The sequence below is a fragment of the Candoia aspera genome, chromosome 2 (genome assembly GCF_035149785.1).
Source record: "Candoia aspera isolate rCanAsp1 chromosome 2, rCanAsp1.hap2, whole genome shotgun sequence".
Classification (NCBI taxonomy): Eukaryota; Metazoa; Chordata; class Lepidosauria; order Squamata; family Boidae; genus Candoia; species Candoia aspera.
The window spans coordinates 150212663-150236096 of record NC_086154.1 but is presented as its reverse complement, the minus strand read 5'-3'; the positions used below and the strand labels follow the sequence as shown (position 1 = coordinate 150236096).

At 43.9% G+C, this 23434-nt stretch overlaps 2 protein-coding genes across 4 annotated transcripts in view; both read left to right on the top strand.

Moving 5' to 3' along the window:
• The window catches only part of MECP2 (methyl-CpG binding protein 2), an 87546-nt gene extending 77413 nt beyond the window's left edge, over nt 1-10133 (top strand). The window contains exon 3 of the mRNA XM_063294258.1: nt 236-10133. Coding sequence (XP_063150328.1) covers nt 236-1295 — 1060 coding nt within the window. The 3' untranslated portion in view covers nt 1296-10133. The remainder of the gene's footprint in view (nt 1-235) is intronic.
• A 5677-nt stretch (nt 10134-15810) lies between these two features.
• Nucleotides 15811-23434, top strand: part of IRAK1 (interleukin 1 receptor associated kinase 1) — a 32908-nt gene continuing 25284 nt past the window's right edge. The window contains exon 1 of one of the 3 annotated variants that reach the window (XM_063294256.1): nt 15811-16084. In XM_063294256.1, coding sequence (XP_063150326.1) covers nt 15976-16084 — 109 coding nt within the window. In that variant the 5' untranslated portion in view covers nt 15811-15975. Of the gene's footprint in view, nt 16085-16665; nt 16753-23434 lie in introns of those variants that run through there. The other 2 variants (XM_063294255.1, XM_063294257.1) reach the window with 2 other exon arrangements.

The following is a 23434-nucleotide window of genomic DNA, read 5'->3' as shown; positions in this document are numbered from 1 at the left end:
AAGCAAAATAATCTCAAAATGTCCCCTTATTGATGGTTATTTGGATCTGATGTTTGATGTACAGAGGATAGACTACAGAGTCATGCACACAGAATCCTTGCAACTTCCTCCAAGATGAAGGGTTTTTTAATTCATGTGATAACCTAGCTTGTGTATCTCTGGTGAACTACCATTAATTTTCTCTCCCCCCTCCCCTTCCTTGTTCTTTCTTGTATTTCTGGTTCTGTGACTGCAGCCCCCAAGGCAAGGCCTTCCGCTCTAAAGTTGAGCTCATCGCCTACTTTGAGAAGGTGGGAGACACTTCTCTGGATCCTAATGATTTTGATTTCACGGTGACTGGACGTGGGAGCCCCTCACGACGAGAACAGAAGCCTCCTAAGAAAGCTAAAACCCCTAAAACTCCTGGCACAGGCCGTGGACGAGGTCGACCTAAAGGTAGTGGCTCTGCCAAGCCCAGAGGAACTGCTTCGGAAGGTGTACAGGTGAAAAGGGTGATTGAGAAGAGTTCGGGAAAGCTGCTAGTCAAGATGCCTTTGCAGTCATCTTCGGTGGGAGCAAAGGCAGAAGGCACAGGCGGGGCTACCACCTCAGCACAGGTCATGGTTATCAAGCGTCCTGGACGTAAACGGAAACCCGAATCAGATCCCCAGGCTGTACCTAAGAAACGGGGACGAAAGCCAGGCGGCGGTGCTGCAGCAGCTGTTGCTGAAGTGAAAAAGAAAACAATCAAGGAGCCGATCATCCAGGCAGTCCAGGAGACAGTATTGCCCATCAAGAAGCGCAAGACACGTGAGGCTGTCAGTATAGAGATCACCAAGCCAGCTCCTCCTCCTCCAAGCAACACAGGGGAGTGGAGTTCCAAAGGACAGCGAATGGCTGCCAAGAGCCCAGGGCGTCGCAGCAAAGAAAGCAGCCCTAAAGGGCGGGGTGGCAACGCTGTGTCAACCCCTGCCCCTTCCTCTTCTCCCGGCAAGAAGGATCAGCACCTCCCTCCCCATCAGCCATCTTCGGAGCCCCAGGGCACCTCCCCTGCTCAGTCCCCTGAAAGCCCTAAGGACAGCAAGAGCCTTCCAGCCGAGCCCCAGGACTTGAGCAGCAAGAGCTATAAAGAGGAGAGGGCTCCAGAAAGTGATGGCTGCCCTAAGGAGCCACCTAAGACTCAATCTGGTGGCACAGCAGTGTCCTACAAACATGAGCGCAAAGATACTGTGTCGTCCTCCACGGCCTTGTCCCGGCCCACAAACAGGGACGAGGCCGTGGACACCAGGACGCCTGTGTCAGAGCGGGTCAGCTGACTTTGCGGGGGGTGAGTGAGCAAGTAAGCGCCAGAGGTAACAAAGAGAGAGAGACAGGCACTCTCAACCCCACACACCCAAATGAGACTCCAGGCAGCTGCTGGGTAGAATTCCCCTTTCCCACAATGCCCTGGCTTTCAACCAATCAGCTTACCCCCAAACTATCCCTTCTCTGTGTCCCTCATCCCCCCATTTTTAATACAGACAAGCACAGTGTGGGGTACAGAAACATGCCTCCCAGGGCTGGAAGCCACTTTGCACTTTTTCTACAGAATGGGGGCACCCTCTTCCCTCTTCCTTTTCCCCATCTGCCATGCTTTGCTGAGAATACTACTGACAAGGCAAGCTGTTTGGCAGGGGAGAAATAGCTTCAAACTCTGGCTTGTTGCCCTGATCCTATTTGCCCTCCACATTATAGAGGCCCCATCAACAGATCGGGTGGAGAGGGGCCCATGTGTGTATTCCACTCCACCTCCCTAGTGCCATGTAACGTAGTTGTCCAGTCTTAGTTGGGAGTTCTGTAGTTTTCAGTAGGGTGTGTGCGCATGTGTACACATGAGAGAGAGAAATAGGGTTGTGGTGTATTGGGGAACTAATATCCCTCATCTGCCACTTAGGCCAGCAATTAGGAAGAATATCCTCTCCCCCCAAGTACAGCTCTGCTGCTAAGACACCACTGGGATACTAGATGCAGCTTTGTATTAATGTCCTCCTTTCCTATGTCAATCCTGAAAGGAGAGGCCTTTGATTTCGTTGAAACAATCTGAGTGTGCTGAACAGCATGTGTGTGTATGTTTCTCACATGCTAAGAGTTAAAATGAGACGTTCTTCCAGTTACTATCGATGATGTTAGCTTAGGAAACTGTTTGCACTAATGGAGGCCTTTGTCTACCTGTTGGGGGGCAGTGGCGTGAAAGATGTACAAAGTGTGCCTGTGTGTATTAGATGGGGCATTTGGACTGAACACTGGCTCACCTCTCCACTTTACTTCTGGGACAGGAAAGTAGCCCAATGTGTGTAAAACTTCCTGTAATTTTTTGTGGGGATTGGTACATGGCAGTGGCTGAATTGAGAAGCCTAGTTGCTTCAAATAATTTCCCTATGGTTGGCAACCAAGCTCTTCCAAGGCTGTTGAGCACATATCTCCTCACTCCCCAGGAAAGCAGGGCTCAGCAGAGGTGTAGCGTTTTATTGTGTATGAGACTTTGTCTGCAATTAAGGTCTATTTTTTTTTTCTTCCCAAGAGCAGAAAACTGCAGCATTCAGTGGGGGAAGGGGAAGGGCACTGGCCATCCTAGCCTGCTTGTTTTTGTTTAAGTGAATATGTAGCACAGAGGTAATCTAGTGTCTCCCCCCACCTTTTCTGGACTGTAGCAAATAATTCAATAAGAAGAAAGGAAGCCTGGGTCCAAGTCAGAACTCAAGGCAGGAAGTAGCTATCTTGAATAGCTTTCATTTTTTTTTTGCAGTGGTGTGAAATGATAAAACAAGCCCCATCTTGTTTCAAGGGTCTTTGAGGACCTAATAGACAAATACCCTGATATCTGTGATAACATTTTTATTTAAAAAGAAAACCAGTACACTAAAACGAGTCACAGAAGGTACTACTTTTGTTCAGAGCAGTAGCGTTTTTCAGTCTAAATATGCCCCCTCTTCCTCTTCACAAGCTGTTACTGGGAGGAAAATAGAGATTCCTGTAATGGCATTTTTTTTTCCTTTCTGGTATAGCAGTTTGCCTGGGAGAGGACAAAATTTAGAACAGGAAAATTATTTTGAGGGGGAGGAATATTACCTTTTTCCTCAGCATCATTCTTCTAAGCAGAATTGGAGTTCCTGCAGTTATATATATCTGTACGTGCACGCGCGCACACACACACACACACACACACACACGGAGACTGGCAGGAGTCATGTCTGTCTGAGACCTTGGAGAGCCACATTGGCATAGAGGGTGACTTTTCTTCTCCACTCTTGCCTATCTACCAGACATTGGAATAAAGATGTCTCTGTGTATAAGCAGCCAAAGTGAAGTTATTAACCATAGAATATGTTCTGTTCATAAGAGAGAAGACTCCATTTTCTCTGTGGGAAGACTGATGAGAATTAGCCCTGCAGCCACACAGGGATTGTTTTTTTTTTTTTTCCTGAGCTTCTTACACTGTAATCAGAATTGAAAGTTTGATATTTTCTTCTCCTTATCCTTGATTTGCAGTAAGGTTGGGGCTGGCTTCTCATTTTTCTTTACCAAGAATAAAAGCAAAGCCTCCTACTTAGCTACTAGAATTTGGGCTATGCTCTGCAGCTAAATGGTGGATTCTGAAGTATACTCTATCTGAAAGCATAACCAATCTGAAAACTAGCTCATTATTTATTGGAATGGTGTCTCTGTTTTGAGAAGTACATATGGAAACCTGATGGAAAATGTAAAGAAGCACGCACAAGGGGGAAAAAAAACAGTGAAGGAGGAAATTACTTTGCAACAACTTAAACTCTTAAGGGCTTTTCCTCAACATTAAAAAAAAGGCACAAATTTATTTTGGTGGGGGAGGGGAGTCTCCTATCCACAGTTTTCCAAACCACAGTGAATATCCTAGTCTGTGGGAAACTAGAGATGGGAAAAATACAGTATACTTTGATATTCAGCTGCATTTGGGATTTTTAATACAAGGCTTTGAGCTTGACTTGAGAGATCTAGAGTGAATTTCTGTCCCTCTTGCTCCAACTTCTAAGTCTGCAAAGAAAACCTTCCATCGTTTATTAATTCTTCTAAGTTATGAGATGGTTTTAGTAAATGGAATAGAACCTTACATTTCATTCCACTTTGGGGTCACTGATGTGACTTTTTTAAAATAGTAAACATACAGACATATGTCAAAATTGAAAGTGTGATGGATACAATTTGATGTGGCTGAGATTTGCAGAGCACTGCCTTTGGAAGTCAAAGTTTAATTTTATAGATAGGACATCATGAAATTTTCCACAGAGGAATATCACGGTAAAGCAGCTCTTTAGCGTGTCCAGCTTGAAACACAGAGCTACACCAAGAATAAAAAATGGTGGTAGCAATCTTTCCCATTGGAAAATTGATTTTCTTTGAAATTTCAGTTGGCCTGGCTTATAATTGAAGGCCAAGCTGGATGTAATGGTAACAAATCAGTTTATAGTTTTAAAAATCATGTAAAGAGTCCAGAATTCCTGTAGTTTTCTCCTATAGCCTGATACATACAGGTGTTTGCAGGATGAGAAGCATTCTGAAGCTGGGCTTAGAGTGCTACTGTTACAATGCAAACTCCACCCCTTTCATGTATGTGTGCAGTATCACAACACTTGTACATAAGGAGTGGATCTTGTGTCACTATGGTGTGAAAATGCCTTCATCTTTTGTTCCCCCAATCCCCGCTGTGGATACCTGCTGACAAATATTTTCATTTATACACACATTCTTCTTGGAAGATTCTAATAACAGGAATTAGATTGGATGGAAAAAGTGCCTGGGGAGAGGATGATGGAGGAAATAGCAGACATGGAGAATGTTGCTTCCTATAGCTGCCTGCAGCTTACGCTCTAAAATACGGACCCACACTTCCAGTTCAGACATAATAGAACAAGCTTATGGCTAAGCAAACAAGTGTGTTGTGTCAGTTTAGTCCTGTTCCCTATACTACAGGGCATTGCTGCATTCCAGTATCTTTTTAGGATTCATAATACTGTAGTATACAGCTGAGACTACAAATGGAGCTGTAGCTCTTCAGGAAATATACTCAGCATTTGAAGTTTTTAGCATTTGAACCTTCTGAACTTAACATACCCATAGGCAGATCTCCTCTAGTTTACTACAGTATTGGGAGTATTAAAAGCCTCATGCCTTCCTGGTTATTTGGCAAAGATAATTTAGAAAACGTAGCTTTTGCTATCATAAGAGGAGCTCTGGCACTCTCCCAGCCATGTACCTTCAAAAAGGTATAGGTGACTGCTTTATGTAAAAAGGTGGCAACCCTTTGCCATGTCCTTTCCCAGCTATCTCTTGATGCCCATTGTTGAGGCAGACAGCTGCCCTCGAAATACCTCTCCCTCCCTTTTTTTTTAAAAAATATTTTCATGGGAGAGAATAATGCACTTTAAAGTCAAGAGAGAATAATATTCTTTCTTGCTTGTTTCCTATTTGGGTGGACAATAGAGCCACAAGCCCATTGAGACCACATGATTTTGACAGTGTCTTGCAAATAAGTGAGAAGAATGGGTTTAATATGGAGTCAGATGGGGATATTAAAAGAAGCTTCAAAAATTGAGATTTTTGTCAACTGAAGTTGCATATCTTTAGTTTTAAAGTATACCTATGAACATGTATGGGATTTGAAACATAAATCCAAATTAGAATAGCAGTACTCATATATCAGCTAAAAGCATTCTCATATTGTAATTATTCTAATCTACCATTACCTGGATTTGAAAAGCTTGTAAGACCACAGGGTTGTTTTTTTAAATCTCAAGTGTCTCTACATTCCAAACAAGTCAAAAGGTGGCACCTTTATACCATTTCCCTTCCTTGAGTTGTGATGTAAGGTGGGAAGTTGAAGGTGCATTTTGTCAGAGCCAAACTAGATGCTTGTGGGCAGACCAGGATTGCTGCTAGACTGCTACAAAGTGATTGTAAGAGGGGCAGTTTTGCACCAGAGAAGCAGCAGGCAAGCAAAAAGTGTTAATTCTGCTTGCTCTTTTTCTAACTCCCCCTGCCTTCCTCCCAGCAGATAAACATTTCTTTGCTGCATCTGGCATTCTTCGTGCTCCACTTTGCAGCTGGTTACAGACCTGGGTCTTCCACCAAAATCTAGTTCAACCCAAAGAAAGGATTGAGAAAGTAGAGCAAAAGTATGGACAAGAGGGAATAATAGAAGTCTGGCCTCTTCCCACCATTCCTTCTAAAGATGCTGTTGGAACTAGCTGCTTTTCCAGAGTGAATTACATCCGTAGTAGCTTGGCTGGCAATCTGATTGCTTATTTACAGGGTTACAAAGTTTTGTCTCCAAAGTGAATATCTTTATCTGCCCACTTCCACCCAGCTCATCCTCAAGACACATGTGGATAGTGCCTGGAGTTTGAGAGACTGTGCAAGAGGGATTTACCTTGTTAGCATTGTGAACCACCTGATGTTTCTGTGTCAAGTGAAAATAAACTTCTTGTCAGTTTCAATTATTATCCAATAATGTGTAGAGTTTAACGTTAGACCTAAATCTTTTTTGTTTGGGGATTTAATTTCTGTTTTGTGTGTGTGTGTGTGTGTGTGTGGTGTTTTTGTTTTTTTTAAGGCACCAAGTAGACACAGAAAAAATTGTCTGATTTTATATATCTGTATATTGCATTATAAATGAGCGGTAGCTTTTTTTTCTTCTGCTTATTGCACCACTACCAAATAAGGATAACAGACTGACAAGCAAGGAATGGTATGGTCTGTTGAGAAATTATTACATGTCATTTTCTTTACTGTTATTCCTAATGTTCAGTATCATAGGGCAAGGGAAAACACCCTTCACAATTGCCTGCCAGTAAATTTTTGTCTATGCCAGAGCAGAAGATATGTTTAGCTGGGCTGTGTTCTTACACTTTTGGAAGGAGATTTCCTTTTTTGCCTCAGTGAGTTGGAAAAATAACAGGATGGTTGCATATAGCCAACATTTTGATTTTATTTTTTTGCACTCAAATCAACTTGTGGGGAAGGGCAATTACTTGGGTTTGGGATGATGAAGTGGGGAAAACATGGAGTATTTGGTCTGTATTGTGACTAACCTCCATAAAAATATTTTCAATAGAACTTGAGCCTAACATTATTGGCATGATTTAGTTCTGTCAGCTGTGACTACTTTGATGGTGAAACAACTTAGTCTGGTAGTGTAATTTTTGGAAAACTACTATTGGTCCTAAACTGAACTTCTTAGTGCTTTTCCTTCTTTTTCTTCATAGCAAAGTTCTTACCTGGTTTCTCCTTCCTCCACTTTCACTGTTTTCAGAGCTAGCATTTCTCCTGCCACTCCTTTTAACTTTGTGCATTGCATGCCATCTGGCATAAATTGGAAGCACTCCACAATAGCATGTTCCTTCCATTGGCTGAAAACCTGCCCCTTGCTTCTCTTCTCTCCCCTCTCTTCCCTGCATGTTCAGCAAAAGTCTAGGTCTGATTTCCAAAGACATCATGTCTTCATGGGTCAGTATTTCACTGCATCCAGATGTGGCTCCAGGAAAGAAAAGGGTGTGAACAAAGAAGGGACATGGCAAATTCTTGGCTGGGGAAGTGGGGAAGTGAAGTATTGAACTCTCGCTACTGTTCACAGTATTTTTAATTCAGAGAGAATGAATTACCAGTTTTTCAGATTGGACTTTCCCCTTTCTCCTCCTCCTAGCGCTGCTTATGCTTGCATGAGTGATAGCTGAGATGTTTAGTCTGTGTCACACTTAATAATTTTGTATTAAAGCTTTCAAGTTTTGTTGGCATCTTTGACATTAGGGCCCAACTAGCATTCATCAAATCAAAGGCTGATGTGTTTGGAAGCAGATCATAAAAAGAAAAGCTTGCTAGCACTTTACTGATACAGTTCTCATCATATCCCAAAAGGAACCATTAGAAAGAGGACCAAATATGACAGTTTCCGGTCTGCCAGCTTTCACTTGCAAGTTGTGGAAATCAGCAATATCCGCTCAGAGTAGCAGCTCAAATTTGCCGTTCTTCCAAAAGCAAAGACCGAGCACAGATTACACTTCTTGGGGGACAGTGTAACTGACTATATTCTTCCTAACTGAGGTTGGGAGAGAGAATTTCCCAGTCTGTAAATTGACATGCAGAAGAGTTTTCTTCCAAGTATGGTTTTCCTTCTCCAAGCCATGTAGATGGGCAGTTATGTATTACCTGCATGAAGTGGCGGATGAGTTGGAAATTGATTGATTGATTTTCTTTCTGAGTGCAAAAAAAAAGCTGCAAAGTCTTTCTTCCCTTTATTGTACAGGGGGAGGAATTCCCTTCTCCTGCTTCCATAAATCAACATGCCACTTACATTAAACCAACTTCCTTCTGCTTCACAATTCAGTAGTGATCACTATATGACCAAATATTACAAGGACTGTTATTAGATGTATGCTGAGTGCTTGCTACCGTGTACAGCTCTTAATCCTCACATAGCCAACTAACTCTCTAGCCAGTGGCATTTTTTTCCTTAAAAAAATTCCAGAGACACAGAATTTGGGGGTGGGGGGTGGGAGTTGTCTTTATTTTATTTCAAATAGTGTTTTTTTCTGGGAGGGGGATGGGACAGAAAAGAACTGTGGTGTTTGAGACTCTCATTGTGTGTAGGGTTTTATCTCCCCACCCTGAAAAAAAGGAATGTCAATGAAAACCTTTTGTGTGTGTGTGTGTGTGTGTGTGTGTTTATTTTAATGGTCCACGAGTATGTATCGTGAACATTTCTGTAAAGTAATTGTTCCAGGCACAAATGCTTCAAATGTGAGTGTGTCAAATACCTGTATATATTTTAAAAGGGAGGAAAGGTATATACTTTTATTTTTGTCTTACCATTGGCAGTAGGGAGAAAAGGGTAGTTTAGGTAGTTTTTTTTTTAACAACTTCCCAGGGTATTTTGTATGCTTCAATTTCTAATAATCTACTATCAGAAGTCAGTGTAGCAAAGCAATTAGAATATGCTTAGATTCCTTCATTGAAACATTCATTTGGCTAGAATGTAATGGTAAAAATACCAAACGAAATCCAGGAGGAACTTGCATCATAAAACTTATATTTTTAATAATCCACCACCAGAAGGCAATATAGGAAAAAAATGAGGTGGTGCTGTAGATTCCTTCACTGAACACTCATTACAAGAGGAGGAATAAAATAGCAAATCAGGAGGATCTAGCACCATAAGCGTATTAAAGAAGAATGCATTGAAGCTCTCCAAAATTCATAGTTAGCACCCTATTAGTTGGGCTGTGTGTGTACTAAGGATCGCCACACTAATATTTTTAATGCCAAGAAATCACTATTGATCCATATGAATGATCCTTCCACACTAAACCTCTAATTTTAGGAAAATAAATATTAAACTTTCCACTGAGATTAAATAGAGCTTTCTTGGCTCTTTTGAAGAATCTGAAACAATATACTTCATTGTGTACCCCTACCCATAGTTCCTGAGCACACTTTGCATTTGTTTGATGCATTTTTGGGACAATTACTTTTAAGAATTCTGAGTAGATTGTTTAATAAAACTTAAAAATTGATTGCTCTTTTTGTAGGTTTTGTCTACAGCCAAAAAAAAAAAAAGACTGAAAGCACTGACTATATTTAAAGAAAAAAGAAAAAAAAAGAAATTTAATAAAGGAAAATTTGTATAATTTCAGTAAGAAAATAACAAAATCCGTCTGAATGTACATGTTTAAAAGAAATCCACCAAAACCCCTCCCTACCCTTGTATCCTATTTATTATATAAAACGTTTGCCTTATAAATTTACAAGAAAAAGTCCTTTCTTTATGAGTGTCTCTATCTTTTGTTGTTGTTAAAAACAAGCATTTTCCTCTTCCTTTTGGGGAAAAAATACTGTGGAAACTGCATATATATATGCATTCATATAAAAGAATAATTTATATTTTTATGTTAAAAAATACATGCAGGCCCAGTTTTAGCACTCAGCATGCATTCTACACAGTAATCTAGTTGCATCTCATGTTGGTAAGTACTGTATTCTGTGCTAGAATTGGATTATAAACCTATGTAAATGTTACAGATCTGTTTGAGCCTTTTATTACCGAGGTAGAAATGTTCTGCCCTGCCATTAAAATATAATATTTTTTTCTCTGTTGTGGCCGAGGATGTCTTTTAGCTTTTGAGTTGATTGAAAGGTGGCCATCTTGTTGACTGGCCAGGTTTCACTGATGAAAGAATATTTCTTTTAAGAAATTAAATCCTGCCCCCCCCCCAAAAAAAAAACCTCCCAGGCTGCAGTGGAAGCTTTTGAGTTTCATGAAATTCTAGGCTGGACAGAATGGAGAAGTCTGTTTTCATCTACAGTCTTTCACATTATTAATACAACTGATTGTCACTTTTTAGATTCCTGTCTCATCGCATAAAACACTTTATATGTCAACACCATCAGGAGACTAGACATGTAATTTGTTTTGTTTTGTATTTCATCTTTTAAAAATAGCATGGTAATGAATGCTTATTTTATGTTACAAGAAGTATTTTTTCAACATCTAGGGCAATATTTCTAAAACTACAGTCTATTATAATATATGAAGTCATAGAACAAATATAGTGATTAGCATACCATGTCACTGGAGTCCAAGGCCTGATGTCTATTCACAAAATATGCCAAATTATACTGTAGTTGGGCTTAGTATATCATTGGAACCTGGCCTATAGTTGAGGCTCTGATTAAGACTGAGAATATTAATCACGTGGCCATTGCGTGTTTTTGGCTCACCTGGTCAAATGTGGCTTCATGTGTCATGTGAATCGAGCATAAAAGTTAGCTTATCATCAATCAACCATTTGTCTACCCCAAAAATGAGGTGGAGATTAGGAGTAGACATAAATGGAGATGCCCCTGAAGCAGAAGCAGTATCTCCATTACAAAAGCTGACTTTTCTTACCTCACAAACATGAAGGAGTTACACTGAAAAATAAAAAGGCTGGGGAAGCTCCCTCCCCCCCTCTATTGGTAGCTCTGGTCTTAATTAGTATGCCAGCCTCTAGGATCAAAGTTACCAATAACGGTATAGAAGATGGGACCAGGAAACTGCTGCCCGTAGAGGTTTGCCATGTTGTGTGGCCCTCATATGTTAAGTCTGTTATCTGCAGTTAAACTAAATGAGTGCAAATAAGCCCACTTATTCAATAAAGGAGAAAAAACTTTTCTTTATGGGAACACAATGCAAGCTTACCACTGTTACCTCATACTGAACATTTTTCATCAGGACCGAAAAGGAATTCAGATACGTGTGGTACCTTAAATGCACAATTCTGAGACATTAGCAGTTTCTTTTCTAAACTGTTCAAAAATGCCAATCCATTGAAAATGTCATAAAATTTGAAATATTACCTTTTTTCTTAATATTAGCCTCTAGCTTTACTGTTTTTACAGAGATTCAGTGCAAATGCATTACTAAACGTTCTTCAGCTTGGTCTTGGTGATTATGCACATGCAGCCACCCCGACAGCCTGAGATTGTATTGCAAAAATTCAGTGACAAAAATGACAGAATTTTACTGGCACAAATTTCAGCTGTTTGAGGGGAAGTTTTAGGATGGGAATGATAGTATGCTTTCCAGATCCTGCTCCCATTCCTATCCTAACACCCTCCCTTCCAAAAAAGGGCTTAAAATTTCATCTAGTCTGGGGCAGTGTTTCTCAACCTTGGCAACTTTAAGATGTGTGGACTTCAACTCCCAGAATTCTGGGAGTTGAAGTCCACACACCTTAAAAGTTGTCAAGGTTGAGAAACACTGCTTTGGGGGAATCTCACTGGAAGGTCTGGCTCTTCAGAAGATTAGAAGGCTGAGTTGCAGCTTTCAGCTCCTCAGGAATTGCACACTGCTAGGCATAGCTCTGGCTAATCCCCTCAATTTCTTCTATGGTGCACATTTCAAAATGCTATCTCAGATGCCACCATTCCATTCTGTAGAGCAGAGCAGTTTTGAAAAGTAAAACTGCGTTTTACTTCATGTCTTTAAAGTATTGAGCTTCTTCCTGTATTTGCTTTGTTCCTTCTATCTATTTGGTATTGTTTCTTTTCATTATATTTTAGAATGAACAGAATATTGTTTTGGCAATTAATGTCATCTTCATGGACCTGCATGGCTTTGAAAGCCAGAAATTCCCAGTTCTGGAAATACTAGAATTACAAGAAAAAATCCTCATCTGATGACCAAGCCTCTTCCTGTACCTGAGAAAGGAGCTTACGATAAAATCTTACCCATTTTTCAAGCTTTCATGACACAGGCTCAAGAGGATCAAGCTTTTTACTCATGAGCTCTAGGAGCAGACCTGAAAGCAGCTAATTGCACGAACACTGACATGCACATAGAGTCGGTTTCATTTTCTTCTTCGTTCTGAGTAATGAACATGTAACAAATGAAAGAAGCCACAACACTACCTAAGATTAGGCTTAGCCTTGAGTGGCTTCCCTGGAACTGCCATATGATATGAGTCAAATGATGAGTCATCTGATCACTCTGGGCAGATGGATTGGAAAACCAAGATGGATGTCAAAGTGGAATTTAGCTGCTCCTGCAGATGTATTTAAAAAAAGAAAAAGCTAGCTCAAGACTGAGCCCAGCCTATTCCTTAGTGATATCTGAAGTTCAGCTGCAAAATTCTATCATGGGAATGCACCTTGATACCAAGGAAGTTGCTCCCTCTACCATTTCTCAGCTTCTGAGTCTAGATGACAGAGATGATCTGATAGGGAGAGATTCCGTATCTAAAGTAGAAATTCAGCATTGGTCTCCACTGATTACTTTGAACATAGACAGGACTTCTATCTCAAGAACCTAGTAGGCTGCCTAGATATCAAGCTTCACCTGCTTCATACCAAATTTGATCTACTTTTCATTTGGCATCTTCACATATTTTCAGAGCATCAGAAACTCCATACCAAACTCCTCAACAGTGCTTGAACAATATCCTTGTGCAAGATCTAATAGCTATCAGGACCAACAACAGTATTGTGGCTTGTACAGAGAGGCATACTGGCCTTATCTGCCATACTCTCCATTGCATATGTGTTCTTGGCCATATTTCCCACCATAACCTGTACAGATACAAGTAACACCTTTATCATAGGCCATCCTGATTACAAGAGCCAGGAATAATTTCCCATCTGCTGGATCAATCACTGCACCAAGATCATTCCCCTGCAAATCATTAAACACCCCCACTGACTCCTAGGAGACAGCATTGTATCACTTTTCACTCATCCATTCAGTGTTGAAATCCAGGTTCGGTGGATAGGGAAAGGCTGCACCTGGGTCACCTCCCGGTTAAAGACCCCCATTATCCAGACACTCAGAACTGCCCTTGAAATCAGTGCAATCCACTTTCATTGTTTGGAATCTCAGTTTCAAACACCATGCCCCAAAAGATGCTATAGCAGGGAAGATCATATTTCTTTTCTCATGTTGTAAACATTGATATAGTTTGCTATTCATCCAAGAGTGTGACTCACAGACAGCAATATTATATAGCAGTATCTATAAGTATGGTTCTTTGGGTGAACATCTGTAAATTGCCAGAACTGACTGACCTTCCCCACTGAAAACTGGCCCAAACCTTGGGGGGGAGGGACCCTGGCCTTTCCACCATTTCAGTCTCTCCCAAGCCAAATGTGAATGTGTCCTCAAGTCACCTAAAGATTGCACACACTTTTTTACTATATATATCTGGAAGACCAATTGTAAAATTGCTTGATGCCCCTGACAAAGGATTCTGAATACCTCCATTTTATTGGCTTTTTACTTTAATTCTGGCTCACCAGAAATCCTGAATTTCTGCTACAATGTAACTTGTTTTACCCTTTTATTTCTTGTCCTGAATACTGCCTGATTCTGTTTAGGATTGTAGGACATTGTCATCTGGGAGAAGGCAAGATAAAGTGTGTGAATGCCTGCTGGTAAACAGCTACTATATATATCTGATCCTTGGTGTGATAAGAAATTATGATCTAATAAAAAGGTAAGCTATCACATAACTGTTTTTGACATTCTGCAATATTTCAGCTACTCAGTGCCCCAGTCTTAGCTAGGTATATATCTCTTCAAATCTCATATGTCAAGGAAAATTAGTAAGTTCCTCTCAGAAATTAGTTGAACTCTGATATATTAATGCTGGCTTTTAAAAAGTTGTCACCTGTACCAAGCAGTGAGAAAATGCTGTTAGTCCCAACATTATAGAAAGCAGATACTCATTCTTGCCATGTATATTCATTGATATTCAGACAGCTAGTGCAGTGAGGTGGAATGGGAGTCAGATTTCAGACCCTCAAAGTCCCTGGCATGCACTAACAAGCTAGATTTAGAACTACTGTACAAACCAAATAATACTTACATTTTCCACAGAATCAGTATTTCTACTAAAATGAAAATTTGTTATTACAATTTGTATTTATCAGGGAATATCCAAATGGCATCTTTTTCTTCAATTAGTGCACAACCATGAATAACAATCAGAATTTACTCCCAAGAGCAGCAGCCTCCGCCTAATAGCTTAAGTAGGACTACTATAACTGAGCTGCAAAATTCCAACCATTAAATGGCAGCAAAGAAATAGAGAAAAATTATCTCTGCTGTCATCAGATTTGTTCAAGACAGATACAGTAATCCTAATCTTGCGCCTGCCATGATTTGGGCAGGAATAATTTATACCAGAGTGCATAAATCAGTGTATTTTCTATCACAGAAACTAAGTGAAACAGAAAAATTCTGTGCACATCTGTTCAAAAGACCAGTTGAGTTCCTTGATGCTTGCAGGTACATATTTTCCCTGAAATTTTCTTCCAACTATGCAGTTTTACTTTTCAGAACCGTTCTGCTCCACGGAATGGAATGGGGGCATCTGAGCAATGATATAGGCAGTAAAGCAGATTTGTAAGAGTATGAATCCCACTGACAGCTGTGGAATTTAATCCTAAATAAGCAAACATACTTAGTATTAGAAAGGAGAGAACAGTGCTTTAGCATACTTGAATGAAAAGAGTAACAGAGAAGTTTCCTGGGTGGCATTCTGTTATCTGAGCTTCATCTTATTTTGTGCTTCCATCAGCGATCTGGTCTCCTCTTTCCCTATTTTCTGGCAACCCTTCCCAATCTAAGTACTGCGAAATGGCAAACTAACCCCAGTTTGACTGCCCTCATCATGCCTCGATTTTTCACTTACTCTGTCGTCAATGTGGATGAGTTTCAGGCTTATATGTTCTGCTAAAGCAGAAGACAAAGATGAAGGCATTCTTTGTGTAACTACATGCTACCCAAGTTTAGCGGGAAACGGGTAAGTCGAATGGCGTTTACTCCCACATAAGGGCAGCAGAACATCGTCTTGCATGCTTAGATTCGTAAGCCTCACCTCTAGGAAGGACCTGCAACGTCTGAGCTGTCAATACAATGTCGCTCCGTGGTGTTCCCAGTGTGTGATAACGCAGCGATGGTGGGGGTGGCATGACATCATTAACCCTGCCATCGAAAGCCGCGACCACGCCACTCAGCAGTTTGGTTAGACTATACAATAAGCCATACCGGGAAGACCTACGGCCCCTTAAACACTGCAGCCTTAAATGACCTCTCCTAATCGGAGCGGGGCTGGAGGGGGTTAGTACATAAAAAGCCAAGGGAGGGACGCCCAATCCTGTCGTCCAAAGACACCCGCCGCATCCAAGATGGCTCCTTTGCGTAAGATGACGGTACGCGCACTGGGAGTCCGCGTGAGGAGAGAAGGCGAACGTTGTGGTTAGCACATGCGCAGGAGGATGAGCGGGGGCCTGCTGAAAGGATACTTTCCTTCCTCAGCCTGAGTGCTATTTAAAGGGGAAGTAGCCCCTTTTCTTCTCTCACCCCCTCTTTCTTTTTTTCCCTCCCCCTTGTCCAGCCTCTCCTATGGCCTGGCCTGGGCGGTGGAGGGCGGTAGTCATAGCGAGGACCAGGGGGTTATGGCCGGTTCCGGATCGACCCGGCTCCTTTACGATTTGCCGCCCGCGGTCATGTGCAGGTTCTACGAAATCATGGACGCGCTGGACCGGGCTGAGTGGGAGCGTTTCGGTAAGTGGTGGGAGAGGGCTGGGCTTGCCGGCTGGCCAGGGGAGTGGGAGGGAAAGGGGAAAAGGGTCCCTTGGATAAAGCGGAAGGGCAGCGTGTATGTTAGGCGTAGGCAGAACATAGGCTTGGCTTCTGCTGCCCCGTCTCGTGCTGTTTTACGGGGCTTCTGGCTTCACCTTTTTATCCACAAGTAAATTCCTGGGCTCGGCTTGTACCGCTCCCAGGTGCCCTCTACCTGTCTTTAAATCTAGGATTGTGTCCACCCCGTTGTGCTGTGCCAGCGCTTAGTTCGAGTTGGTGGATCTCGGGTAAGGCAGCCACCTGAACACACTTTAAGTCTTCTGCCCCGATCATCTCGATCTCTTCAGGTGGATTCGCCCTCTCTCAAACGCTGGGTGTGTGTTGTTATTGTGCCCAGGAATTTTTTTTAATTCCTTCAGTTTATTTATTTGTTAAACGTATTTCTTCGCCACTGTAATCAAAACGAAAGTCTCTCTCTCGGTGGCTTACATAGAAAATGACCTATTTCTTTCCCTCACCAAATCTCAAACATCAAATTAGGTTTTCTTGTTTCTTCCTTTCAGTGAATATCCATGGGTAAATTGGAGTAACAGCAGTATTGTGTTTAGTGTTTCAAATAAAGTACTGCCAAGAAAATATTTTTAAATAAGGTAATTCCCCAGCAGGAGCAAAAATCTGAGTGGCGGAAGTGGGGGGGGGGGTACAGTTCAGCATTTATGTAAAATTGGATATAAGAAATGTGTGACACTTACCAACTGTATAATGGGAAAAGGATAAAGAAAATTATTTTTTGTTCACCAGCAGAACTAAAATTTTGCTCCAAATGTAATGGAGCTAGAACAGACAGACAATAAATACTTGTTCTCATAGTAAATAGGACATTTTTAGAGTTTGCTGTCCCAAGATATAAAATGGCTTTAAAAGAGGATTGTATGCCTCAGTAGAGAAGGGGTCTAGTGCCTGATACTCTCCATTAGATGTGACGATTGCCTTATCCTAAATAAAACTCTCAGACTCAAAATGACAATTCAGGTTCTGGATTTATTTAGAAAAGAGTGCAAACAGGTAAAAAGCTGAGAATGAGAAAAGCGCACCTAAACTCAAACTAAATAGCATCTTTGCAAACAACACCCCACCCCCTCCCTCACATACAGTTCACCCCACATTCCCAAGTGCTCCTAACGAGCTCTGCTGATCAACGGGCAAAAAGACCTTGACATTTCAGAGATAGCCTAAACACATTCCACCCGGCACTGATCAGCACGTCTCCTGTACAAGGCTCTCAGCAGCACCCTCCCAGCCCGGACACGTATCAGCACCTTGGCAAGCGAACCGTTACGATGTAGACAAACACCGGAACGGTGAACATGACCTACCCCCCCCTTAAAAAAATCAACTAGCAGAGGGCTTGTCAGGGTAGGCAATATGAAAAGCGTGTGTTAAATCAGGGGCAAGAACATCATGGGCAGCAACCCATTCAGGATGGGGAAAGTGTTTCCAGAGGACGAGGTACTGGAGAGACCCACGCTGTCGGCGAGAGTCGAGCACTTCTTTAACCTCAAAATGTTGCTGGCCATCAATCATGACCGGTGGAGGGGGAGGCGAGCGTGGATGCCAGCGAGCCGAATCCTGAGCAGCCTTGAGTAAGCTGCAGTGAAAAGCAGGATGCAAACGCTTCAAATTATGAGGCAAATCCAAACGAACAGTGACAGGATTGAGCACGGCAGTAATTGGAAATGGCCCAATGAACTTAGGAGCCAGCTTCCGAGAAGGCTGAGGAGACTTTATAAACTTTTTAGAGTGGTAGACCAAATCCCCCACTCGAAAAGCCGGCTGGCGGCGGCGGTGCCAATCAGCATGCCGTTTATAAGCCTCTTGAGCCTCACAAAGAGTGGTGCGAGTAACGGGCCAGGAATCAGCCAGCCTAGAGCCCCAATCGCAAGCAGCAACAGCCGGAGCAGGAGGCTGGGGAAACTCTGGAATGGGAACAAAATCCCTACCAGAAACAATACGAAATGGGGTTTGTCCCGTGCTCTGGTGAACAGCATTATTGTAAGCCACTTCAGCGAAAGGGAGCAAGTCAACCCAATCTTCCTGATGATAGTTAATATAAGAGCGAAGGAATTGCTCCAAAGTGGCATTAAGGACCTCCGTGGATCCGTCAGTCTGGGGGTGCCAAGCGGTGGACAAAGCCTGCTCAGTGCCAATCAATTTCAAAAAAGCCCGCCAAAACTTCGAGGTAAATTGTGTGCCCCTATTGGTCACCAAACGAGAGGGGCATCCATGAGGACGGTACACGTGTACCAAAAACAGTTTAGCTAGCTGTTGCGCTGAGGGAATAGAAGCGCAGGGGATAAAATGAGCCTGTTTCGAAAAATAGTCTTTGACCACCCAAATGACAGTTTTCTTCTGACTGGGTGGTAAATCAACAATGAAATCCATGGAAATCACATCCCAGGGGTGTGCAGGGTCAGCCACCGGCTGCAGGAGGCCTTGGGGCTTACCAACAGAACGTTTGGACATCGCACAGACAGGACAAGAAGCCACATAGGCTTTGACGTCCTTACGTAGGGTGGGCCACCAGAATTGCCTTCGGATCAAATGTAGGGACTTCAAAAACCCAAAGTGACCAGCCTGCTTACTGTCATGAGAACGAGCCAGTATAGCAGAACGTTGAGAGTCAGGAACATACAAACGACCCTTAGCCCAAGCGAGGTCGTGCTCCATGGACACCTTGTCAGGATTAGCAAGCAGCCAGGGATCAGAACGCAGCGCAGAAACAAAAGTAGAGCACAATGCAGCGGACAATGGGGGTGGCTTGCGAACTGGCGAGGCAGGAGCGGGGGGCTGGCCCCGAGCGGTGCTACGGGTGATAGCCACCAAACCCAGTTGTGGCCCTGATAGGACAGTGCCAATTACATCGGAAACCGGGCCCTCATCTTGTGGCAACCTGGAAAGGGCATCAGCCAGAAAATTCTTCTTGCCAGGGATAAATTTAAGCTGGAAATTAAAATGGCTGAAAAATTGAGCCCATCGAATCTGCTTCGGGCTGAGGCACCTGGGCGTACGGAGCGCCTCGAGGTTGCAGTGATCAGTCCAAACTTCAAAAGGGGAGGAAGCACCTTCCAAGAGATTCCTCCAAGCCTCCAAGGCAGTCTTAACAGCAAAAGCCTCCTTTTCCCAAACATGCCAGTGTCTCTCTGTCTCGGAAAATTTTCGAGACAGATACGCACAGGGTTTCAAAAGCCCAGCAGAATCCTTTTGTAACAAAATAGCTCCAATTGAAAAATCAGAAGCATCAACTTGAACGACAAAAGGAAGGTCAGGGTTAGGGTGGGAGAGGATGGGCTCCTCAGTAAAAAGAGCCTTCAGCCGATCAAACACAGTCTGACAGGCAGGAGTCCGACTGAGCACGGCCCCCGGATTCTTAACTTTTGGGGTCTCCCCCACTCCCCTAGTCCGTAACAAATCAGTCAGGGGCAGGGCAATTTCAGCGAACTCCCTGACAAAAGATATGTAAAAATTGGCAAACCCAAGGAAAGTTTGAAGTTGCCGCCGGGTCCTGGGTCGTTCCCAAGAAAGCACAGCTTGAATCTTAACAGGATCCATTTCAATGCCCTTATCGGAAATCCTGTAACCAAGGTAATCCAAGCAAGACTTATGGAACTCACATTTAGATAGCTTAGCATAAAGCTTAGCAGCCCGAAGCTTGCTCAGAACCTGTTTAAGCAATCGTTCGTGTTCCTTTAAGGTCTTAGTATAAATGAGTACATCATCCAAATAGACCAAAACCCCCTTAAACAAGTGGTCATGCAAAACTTCATTGATCAGCTGCATAAATACACCCGGCGCCCCCGCCAGACCAAAAGGGAGAACCTTATACTGAAAAGAGCCCAAAGGGCAGTTAAAGGCTGTTTTCCATTCATCCCCCTCCCGAATGCGAATGCGGTAGTAGGCTTCACAGAGATCCAACTTTGAGAAAACTCTGCCAGTGGACAGATGTGCAAGCATGTCTTTGACGAGAGGCAGAGGGTACTTGTTGGAAAGGGAGGCGGAATTTAACCCGCGGTAGTCCGTACAAAGTCTGAGGCTGCCATCCTTTTTCTCCCGAAACAAAACAGGAGCCCCAACCGGCGAGTTTGCCGGTTCAATGAAGCCTCGAGCCAGGTTCTTGTCAATGAACTCCCGCAAAGCGGCAAGTTCTTTCTTAGTCATAGGGTAAATTTTTGGCTTTGGCAAGGGGACGTCCGGAAGAAGTTCAATGGAACAGTCAGTCTTGCGATGGGGGGGCAACTGGTCGGCCTCCTCCTCCCCAAAAACATCGGCAAAGTCCGAGTACGTTGCCGGAAGACCTTCCAAGGGGGATGGGGAAGGCAGAGAATCAACAACCTCTGCCTGCCCAGCCGTCAGAGGCATGGCACACCCCAGAAGGGGAGCTTGATAGAAGCCATCCTCAAAGGTAATGGAGCGGGATCGCCAATTGATGTAGGGGTTATGTGAGGCGAACCAGGGAATCCCTAATACAACCAAAGGATTCCCTACGGGGGTCACGATGAACTGAATGAGTTCGAAATGGGACCCCATACGCAAAGCGACTTCGCCAGTAAACTGGGTAGCCGCCCCTCCCCCGCTGTAGAGCCATCCAGCTGTTGAAAAACCAGCGGCTTTGGGAGAGGGAAGCAAGGCAAATCCAATTCCTTGACTAAGTCAGGATGGATTAAACATCGAGAACAGCCTGAGTCCAATAAAGCCCAGACCTCGAGGGATTTGGACTGAAATCCCCATTCAATTTTGACAGCGAGGATAGGGCAATCAGCACTCACCATGTTGGAATTGCACCCGGATCGAACCACCTGCCCCGAGGCGCCGGTTAAGACAGGTAGAAGTCGTTTCCCGCCAGCTGTTCCAAAGCCTCTAATTCATCTCCTGGGGTGTAGATATCATCGTCGTCCGCAGTAGCCAGCACCCCTGTCAACCGACAAGGAGGGTTGTTCGGTTTCTTGGTTGGTTTTTGAGGCACTTTTGCGGAACGATCCGGTACCTTAGCTTTAGGGCAGTCAACAGCACGGTGACCCGGTTTTCCACAGGTGATGCATTGACCGCGAACAAAGCAGCGTTGTTTCTCCGCATCCCATCTAGAGGTCGATGGGAGAACCGGAGCTCGGGTAGTGGTGACCGGCTTGTCTTCTTTGGTGGCCATCATAAAAGTGTGCTGGGCATGTTCTGCTTTACCAGCGAGGCAAATCCAATCATGTAATGAGTTGGGATCATCCCGTCCAAGTGCCCAGCGCAAGACTTCGTGATTGAGTCTATCCTTAAATCGATCAATTAAGGTGGCCTCGGACCATTCAGGAACTTTTCCTGCCAAAACTTTGAATTCAAGTGCATAATCAGCCACAGGTTTCTGTCCCTGAATCAGTTCTTTAAGAGCGTCCTTAGCCCTTTCTTTAGCCAAGGGATCTTCAAAGTAGCGCTTCAGCGCAGCCAAAAAATCTCCGACAGTTGTACATACCAGTCAGCAGCCCTGCCTTTCAACTTCGTGGCCACTGCCGCTGTCTTCTCTTCCTCCGAAGGAAAGAGGTGGCCATGCCGTCTCATGAAGCTGGCGGCATTGGTGAGAAAGAAGGACAGATTAGCGGGGTCACCATCAAGCTTTACCGGGAAGTCCCGGGGGGTTCCCCCAACCTGCAGGACCCCACCTGATTGTTGCCTCGGGGCCACCCCTACGGGAGTGGATCCACGCGGACGCGATGGAAAAGCACGTGGTGGGGCTCCTCCTCCAGCAGCCGGTGATGGGGAAGGCGGGAGGCTAGGTGCTCTCATTGCCCTGGGACCTCGGACGATCCGTACTAGGTCCCCAAAGGCAGCCGACATAGAACGCAAGACGTGTTCCATGGATTCGATCTTGGACTCCAGGACCTTAATCCAGTCAGCTGTAGTGGAGTCCTCCAGCGCTGGATCTCCCGGCGGTGGGCTCCCTGATACATCTGGTCGCACCTCTCCAGGAGTGTCGGGCCAGCGGAGCTTCCATGTGGAGCGGGACGTGCCTGGTCGGGGGTCCACCAGGGCATCCCATAAAAATTGTTCCTGTGCCTCCATGTCGTCTGGCGGGGGTTTCTTCGACCCCGCGGTAGAGTAGGAGTCCCCGGACTGAGGTGTGGCTTGGGCTGGAACAGGGCTTGGGTCCCTGCTCGGGAACGTCGACTCCGGGAGTCGTTCCGCCTGCTCCTCGAGCTCCTTGGGATCCTTTCCCCCTTCAGCCATTGCTAATTCCTCTTTCACAAGAAAATTTTCCGGTAAAGAGTAGCGAGGTTGGTTTGAAAAATGATTCTCAGCTTTATGTGACGATTGCCTTATCCTAAATAAAACTCTCAGACTCAAAATGACAATTCAGGTTCTGGATTTATTTAGAAAACAGGTAAAAAGCTGAGAATGAGAAAAGCGCACCTAAACTCAAACTAAATAGCATCTTTGCAAACAACACCCCACCCCCTCCCTCACATACAGTTCACCCCACATTCCCAAGTGCTCCTAACGAGCTCTGCTGATCAATGGGCAAAAAGACCTTGACATTTCAGAGATAGCCTAAACACATTCCACCCGGCGCTGATCAGCACGTCTCCTGTACAAGGCTCTCAGCAGCACCCTCCCAGCCCGGACACGTATCAGCACCTTGGCAAGCGAACCGTTACGATGTAGACAAACACCGGAACGGTGAACATGACATTAGAGCTAAATGGAACTAGCATGCTCTGTTACCTTCACATTCTGTTTGGGGGCTTTCTAGAGCACCTGGCTGGCCATGTTGGAAGTAAGATGCTAAATGGCGTGGCCGTGTACAGCAATCTGATCCAGTGGCACTCTAATATCCTTAGGACCATGATCTCAGCAAATGAAAAATGGTGTCATATTTTTCCAAAGACTGTAACTTCTGCGATTGTGAGGCTCTGAGGTACAGCACTAAATGGGCTCCCATCTAGCCAGAAGTCGTACTGGCTTGCTTCCTTTGGCATCCCTGAAGCAAAAATAATATATAATATCGGGGGAGATGGGACTTCCAAAACTTAGTTTGAGGATTTAAAATGTGCACTAAAAATCAGAATGGGGGAAGCTCTAAAGATGGACAGAGGGGAAGTTAATTCCCATCCAGAAAAAGGGAGAAGCAGCTGCTTGAGAAGCAAGGGACGGCTGAAATTATCCCAGGATAAAGAATGCTTTAAACTGGGTAACAGAAGAGCAAGCAGTAAACCATCAGGCATGTGCTCCCAAATTGCTCTCCACTCCAAGGTAGATTTTTATCTCTCTCTTTCCCTTCTATACATACTCAAATTT